General features: G+C 47.7%; 1 protein-coding gene across 2 annotated transcripts in view; it reads left to right on the forward strand.

Annotated features, from left to right (window-relative positions):
• lrp1ba (low density lipoprotein receptor-related protein 1Ba) overlaps positions 1-7500 on the forward strand; it is a 421137-nt gene that overhangs the window by 214683 nt on the left and 198954 nt on the right. For both annotated transcript variants that reach the window (XM_037534585.1, XM_037534586.1), the window contains 3 exons: positions 1168-1308; positions 4941-5066; positions 7461-7500. The exon at positions 7461-7500 is cut by the window's right edge and continues 92 nt beyond it. In XM_037534585.1, the coding sequence (XP_037390482.1) occupies positions 1168-1308; positions 4941-5066; positions 7461-7500 (307 nt within the window). The remainder of the gene's footprint in view (positions 1-1167; positions 1309-4940; positions 5067-7460) is intronic.

Genomic DNA, 7500 nt, shown 5'->3' on the forward strand with positions numbered 1-7500 from the left:
TAATGGGGTACTCCTGAATGGGTGGGGTAATGGGGTACTCCTGAATGGGTGGGGTAATGGGGTACTCCTGAATGGGTGGGGTAATGGGGTACTCCTGAATGGGTGGGGTAATGGGGTACTCCTGAATGGGTGGGGTAATGGGGTACACCTGAATGGGTGGGGTAATGGGGTACTCCTGAATGGGTGGGGTAATGGGGTACTCCTGAATGGGTGGGGTAATGGGGTACACCTGAATGGGTGGGGTAATGGGGTACTCCTGAATAGGTGGGGTAATGGGGTACTCCTGAACGGGTGGGGTAATGGGGTACTCCTGAACGGGTGGGGTAATGGGGTACTCCTGAACGGGTGGGGTAATGGGGTACACCTGAACGGGTGGGGTAATGGGGTACTCCTGAATGGGTGGGGTAATGGGGTACTCCTGAATGGGTGGGGTAATGGGGTACACCTGAATGGGTGGGGTAATGGGGTACTCCTGAATGGGTGGGGTAATGGGGTACACCTGAATGGGTGGGGTAATGGGGTACTCCTGAACGGGTGGGGTAATGGGGTACACCTGAACGGGTGGGGTAATGGGGTACTCCTGAATGGGTGGGGTAATGGGGTACTCCTGAATGGGTGGGGTAATGGGGTACTCCTGAATGGGTGGGGTAATGGGGTACTCCTGAATGGGTGGGGTAATGGGGTACTCCTGAATAGGTGGGGTAATGGGGTACTCCTGAATGGGTGGGGTAATGGGGTACTCCTGAATGGGTGGGGTAATGGGGTACTCCTGAATGGGTGGGGTAATGGGTGCTCGTGAGTGTACAGAACTAGATTTATAGTGAAGGAGAATTGAGATGCACTTTCACGCTTATTTTAGGAAGTGTGTAGAGACGACGTTCCGGGCTATTCCCTCGACCCACATCTTGTGCTGCTCTGCGAATTACTGAGCTCAGCTAACTGTGTCGGAGTTTGGAGAGCAGTGAGAGTGCATTGAGCCGGAGCCAAACAGAGGCTGTGTGCCGAAATGAGCCGAGACACAGGGGTGGATGGAATAACCAATATAGACCAACTCTGCACTCCGCATTCTGTTATCCTTGTTTTCTCTGCGTTGTTTAGAGTTTTAAAGTTGCTTTGTTTGACTTTTCTGACTGACCGTGTTCCTTTGCCTTTGGGATATGTGTCCAGGGAGTAAGCTGTGGTGGGCGGACGATGTGCTAGCCCAGGTGGGCACCATGAACAAGAGAGACGGAAAGAACGTGGAAGTTTTGAGAAGCAAGACCACAGGGGTGGTCCAGATCAGAATCTACGACAAAGACGGGCAGAAAGGTAATGTGGATGAGTGTGCATGCATGGGATTATTGGCAAACCCAAGGCCCACAATGTTCTCAGACGCTCTTCATGAATTGCTTGATTTTAACCGAGAAGCGAGTGCCTTTGTCGGAGTTTTTGGGATATGAACGCCACGACGTCCTGTGAAACGAAACGGTTTTATATGAATGCTCCAAATGGTCGTTCCTGGATTTGAAAAGTACCTCGATTATAAAATCACAAAGGTCAGTCTTGTACTTGTTGCTCAATGACATGTTAAGTATTCATTATTCTGGACAGTGATTGTGCTCAAATGACAAAAGGTCAACGGCAGTAAACTCTGCATGTTTACCCACAACAAGCTGTGGCAGAAGCTGCAATCATTCAGCTCCACTGACCGTATAGCTTCCCTCTGGAGTTCTACAGTTACAGACTGTAGTCCATCTGTTTCTCTGCACCCTGTTCTTCAGTGGTCAGGACCCCATGGACCCTCACAGAGCAGGCAGTCATTCTCAGCACTGCAGTAACACTGACGTGGTGGTGGTGTGTTAGTGTGTGTTGCGCTGGTGCGAGTGGATCAGACACGGCAGAGCTGCTGGAGGTTTTAAACACTTGGTCGCTGCTGGACCGAGAACCAAAATATCCAGCCAACAGCGTCCTGTGGGCGGCGTCCTGTGGGCAGTGTCCTGTGGGCAGCGTCCTGTGACCACTGATGAAGGACTAGAGGATGACCAACACAAACTGTGCAGCAACAGATGAGCTGTCGTCTCTGACTTTACATCTACAAGGTGGACCCACAAGGTAGGAGTGTCTAATAGAGTGGACAGTGAGTGGACGCAGTGTTTAAGGACTCCAGCAGCGCTGCTGTGTCTGGCTGCCGGTCAGCGTAGGTAGCAACAGTGAACAAAGTGTGATGGGTAGGCTGTGAAAAGGAAAAGTGAAAGCTGGTAGCTACGGCTCTGCCTGTCCTTCTCGTCATCATGAAGTGTGAGTTTTGAGGAGTGCGCTTTGCTCCAGGTTGAGTTTTAAAGGGTAAACACCGCCGCTCCTGTCCTTTAGCGAGCTCCTGGCCGAGAGGCATTCATATCCGAGACACACTCATTAGTTCTGCTGTGCAGGATCCTTTTAAGGCTCCATTAGCATAAAAAAAAATGACAATTAAGGAGTCTTTAAGGTAAATCTTTCTGCTACCTCTTCAGAGCTCAGCCTTCAGGCTGCAATCCAATTAGCTGTGCCATTTATCTCTGTGACAGAGAACACAGGGGAGTCGTGGGACCCGCTCATTACCGTACTTCACAGGGGCTAGCGGGGCGTCTCTGACGAGGGGTCCAAGAACAAAATCCACCTGCTGCCTAAGTGTGTGTGTCTAACCTGTACTTAAAGTGGTCTCCGGTGTGTGCAGCCTTATGTAATGGAAGAAGGCCGGCTGCAGGCGTTCCGCGCTGGATGAGCAGATGAGGTAGTAATGTGGCACAAGGTGGCCTGTTAGTGTAACGTAATAATGACTTTTTCTTGTGATTTAAGGAAAGGAGCACGTTGCGGTTTACAATCCCAGCTTTACGTACTTATTATTCAGTAACCACATAAGCTACAATGCAAAGGAACGGCGGTATTCTGAGCTTAAAGAAGGGTGAGGTAAAGCTTTGGACCAGCCGGAAGTGCCCGGCAGTCACTAAACTGAATACATACATCACAGGGCTGTAACTTTTTGAGCACTTAGCACTGGTGCTGTAAAAGCACGGAAATAAGAAGCGCTAATCCATCACTGTCCAAAGAAAAACGAGCATTTCTCTTGGTCATTTCATCATGAGATTTTCACACTATGCAGGGCAGCAATTGTCCTTATTCATCAAAGTTCAAAGTCAAATCGGTTTGCGTGCAGATTTCACCGGCCGTTTTATTATTCATCCTTGGCAATAGCCGAAATGGTTTTACCCACCAGTTATAATGAGCTGAACGTGCATTTAATCACACATTTAATAACCCTGAAGTCTTGAGTAATTAAATTGAGTTATTCTATCTATTGCTTTTTACCATCGGCAGCCTAAATCCGCGTCCATGAGGGAGACGCTGAGACTCAAAGTTAAGTGGATGGTCTGGAAAAGGCGGCGTCAGCGTCGCTTTCTGGGTGATGTGACAGATGAATATGTCATTTAAGGGAGTTTGGACAACAGCAAAATCATATTGAGATGGTTTTTATTCTGGACGCTTAAGTTCTCAAAGCAAGAAATTACAGAAAAAGTTCAAACGGATTCAATAAGTTAATGGTAGAAAAGGCTCGTGATCTTCCTGTCCACACGGAACCTCTTTCATTTTCCTGAAAAGTGAAATTCCTGCTGCACTTTTTTGCGAATGATGTCAGTTTTCATATAAAAGTTTGTGCACCCAGCATACATCACCATAAGTTCATTAGCAGCACTGTATTAACCATGTAGGATATCATAATCATTGCCATAGCAACCATCTAGCAAACCCCTTAGCAAACACCACAAATACCATAGCAACAATTTAGCACCTCGTAGCAAACACCTTGGATATCATAAAAACCATCTAGCAACCCCCAAGCTAACATCTGGGATCACAACTGCTTTGAAATGCCTTATCATCCACCTTGGAGAATGCAGCAACCATCTAGTAAACCCCTAGCAAACGCCTGGGAGACCATAGCAACCTCCATAGCAAATGCCTGGGATACCATAGCAACCATGTAGCAACCCCTAGCAAATACCTTGGATACCATAACAACCATCAAGCAACCCCTTAACAAACCCCTGGGACACCATAGTAACTGTCTAGTAACACCTTAGCAAACACCTGAGATACCATAGCAACCCCCTAGCAAATACCTGGGATACCATCTGGCAACCCCCTAGGAAACACCTCAGATACCCTAGCAACCATCTAGCAACCCCTTAACAAACCCCTGGGACACCATAGTAACTGTCTAGCAACCCCCTAGCAAACACCTGAGATACCATAGCAACCATCTAGCAACCCCGTAGCAAACACCTGAGATTCCATAGCAACCATCTGGCAACCCTCTAGCAAATACCTGGAATATCATAGCAACCCCCTAGCAAATACCTGGGATACCATCTAGCAACCCCCTAGGAAACACCTCGGATACCATAGCAACCATCTAGCAACCTCTTAACAAACCCCTGGGACACCATAGCAACTATCTAGTAACACCCTAGCAAACACCTGAGATACCACAGCAACCATCTAGCAACCCCCTAGCAAACACCTAGGATACCATCTAGCAACCCCCTAGGAAACACCTCAGATACCATAGCAACCATCTAGCAACCCCTTAACAAACCCCTGGGACACCATAGCAACTATCTAGTAACACCCTAGCAAACACCTGAGATACCACAGCAACCATCTAGCAACCCCCTAGCAAACACATGGGATACCATCTAGCAACCCCCTAGGAAACACCTCGGATACCATAGCAACCATCTAGCAACCCCTTAACAAACCCCTGGGACACCACAGCAACCATCTAGCAACCCCCTGGCAAACACCTGGGATACCATGTAGCAATGCCCTAGCAACCGTTCTCGAGCTGCACACTGCCTCAATGTAATTTTCTAGTTCAAACTGGAAAACCTTTTTAATCCCAACACGTTGTTTTGTATCTTCAGGTGAGAACGTTTGTATGGTGAATAACGGTGGATGTTCTCAGCTCTGCCTGCCCACCTCGGAGAGCACACGCATCTGCTCATGCACGACAGGCTACAGCCTCCGCGCCGACCGCTCTACCTGCCAAGGTAAAAGAGCCTCAGCTAATTAATGATCTGTTTACTTAATTAGCTGCACACCGTCACCCTGGGGTAAACATGGGTAAAAAGACACGATGTGAAAAATGTCTGTGGTTAATTAGCTCCGTCTTTCACTGGCAGATTTTTTAACAAACCTCTGTGCCATGATTACTGAAGCCCCTGCATTCACTGCTTTGTTCAGCCTCCTTTTACCAACATAACCCCAGTGATGCTTTTTGATGAGAGCAAAGAATCTGAGAGCACTCTCCAACACAGAATCTCTCCAGATCCTCTACGGTCTCTTCAACCCTCCTTCTCTCAGGTTGGGTTAGATCAGAAGTAAAGCTTGTGGTCATTGAACCATTTCTTGTGTGGATTTGTATGTATGTTTTGGACCATTGTCTCCTTAGAAGATCCAGCCTCAACCTAGTTTTTGCTTTTTGGTGGAGAAAGTCAGATTTTCAATCACAATCTTCTGGTACCTCATGGAGTCCAAAGTGTATCCTAACAAGGTTCCCAGGGCCTTTGGAGGAAAAAACAACCCCAAAACATTGCAGTGGGGATCCTGACCAGATAAACTGGTTCCAGTCAATGTCCCAGTAGCTTCTAGTGAACTTCAGATGCTTCTAGCATGCCATCCAAATGGTTCATTGGCATGTACGGGGCATCTAATTGTAGCTTTGGAGAATTGGAGCCCCCTTAAATTCTCATACCTTCTGCAAATCTCCAGTCACGGTCCCTTTTGCATCTCTAACTGTCCACATCCCTGTGCATGGGAGTAAATAAGTATACAGTTGTTCATATCAATATGAATGTACAATTGTCTTCCAGGCAGGTTCACTCTAAACATGGCCATTGCCAGCTGTCATATATTGTAAGGTCTGACCGTATTTAGCATGTGGAAGAAAATGTAACAAAATATCCACATATGTGTTTTCAGAACTGCTTTACCAAGGGTGGCAATCATTTTAATACCCCTGGGAAGGTGTATTGGTATTGCTTTGTTTTGCACTGTAGATGCCCAGCAGATACTTACCTGCCTTTAATTTACAGTCAATTAAAAGTGTGACCAATATATAAACACAAATACATTATATTTCCAAAAGTCTTCACTCAACCATCCAGATGACTGAATCCAGGTGTTCCAGTCACTTCCGTGGCCACAGGTGTATAAAGCCGAGCCCCTAGGCCTGCAGACTGCTTCTACAGACATTAGTGAAAGAATGGGTCGCTCTCAGGAGCTCAGTGAATTCCAGCGTGGTGCCGTGATCGGACGCCACCTGTGCAGCAAGTCCAGTCGTGAAATTTCCTCACTACTAAATATTCCACAGTCCACTGTCAGTGGGATTATAACAAAGTGGAAGCGATTGGGAACGACAGCAGCTCAGCCACGAAGTGGTCGGCCACGTAAAATGACAGAGCGCTCAGCGGATGCTGAGGGGCATAGTGCGCAGAGGTCACCGACTTTCTGCAGAGTCAATCACTACAGACCTCCAAACTTCATGTGGCCTTCAGATCAGCTCAAGAACAGCGTAGAGAGCTTCATGGAATGGGTTTCCATGGCCGAGCAGCTGCATCCAAGCCTTACATCACCAAGCGCAACACAAAGCGTGGAATGCAGTGGAGTAAAGCGCCGCCACTGGACTCTAGAGCAGTGGAGACGAGTTCTCTGGAGTGACCAATCACGCTTCTCCATCTGGAAATCCGATGGACGAGTCTGGGTTTGGCGGTTGCCAGGAGACGGTACTTGTCTGACTGCATTGTGCTGAGTGTAAAGTTTGGTGGAGGGGGGATCATAGTGTGGGGTTGTTTTTCAGGAGTTTGGCTCGGCCACTTAGTTCCAGTGAAAGGAACTCTTAAAGCTTCAGCACCAAGAGCTTCTGGACAATTTCATGCTCCCAACTTTGTGGGAACAGTTTGGGGACGGCCCCTTCCAGCTCCAACATGACTGCACACCACTGCACAAAGCAGGTCCATAAAGACGTGGATGAGCCAGTTTGGTGTGGAAGAACTTGACTGGCCTGCACAGAGTCCTGACCTCAACCCCATAGAACACCTTTGGGATGAATTAGAGCGGAGACTGTGAGCCAGACCTTCTCGTCCAACATCAGTGTCTGACCTCACAAATGTGCTTCTGGAAGAACGGTCAAAAATTCCCATAAACACTCCTAACCCTTGTGGAAAGCCTTCCCAGAAGAGCTGAAGCTGTTATAGCTGCAAAGGATGGGCCGACATCATATTAAACCCTATGGATTAAGAATGGGATGTCACTCAAGGTCATGTGCGTGTGAAGCCAGACGACCGAATACTTTTGGAAATATAGTGTAAGTTCGGAAGCACAACTGGATAAATCACGTGTGTGTACTTGATCAGGTCTGTAGTATGTGGCTGTGTGTTTGGTAGGAGTGGGATCATTCCTGTTGTACTCGACTCACGAGGGGAT

Source organism: Pygocentrus nattereri, chromosome 25 (assembly GCF_015220715.1).
Source record: "Pygocentrus nattereri isolate fPygNat1 chromosome 25, fPygNat1.pri, whole genome shotgun sequence".
Classification (NCBI taxonomy): Eukaryota; Metazoa; Chordata; class Actinopteri; order Characiformes; family Serrasalmidae; genus Pygocentrus; species Pygocentrus nattereri.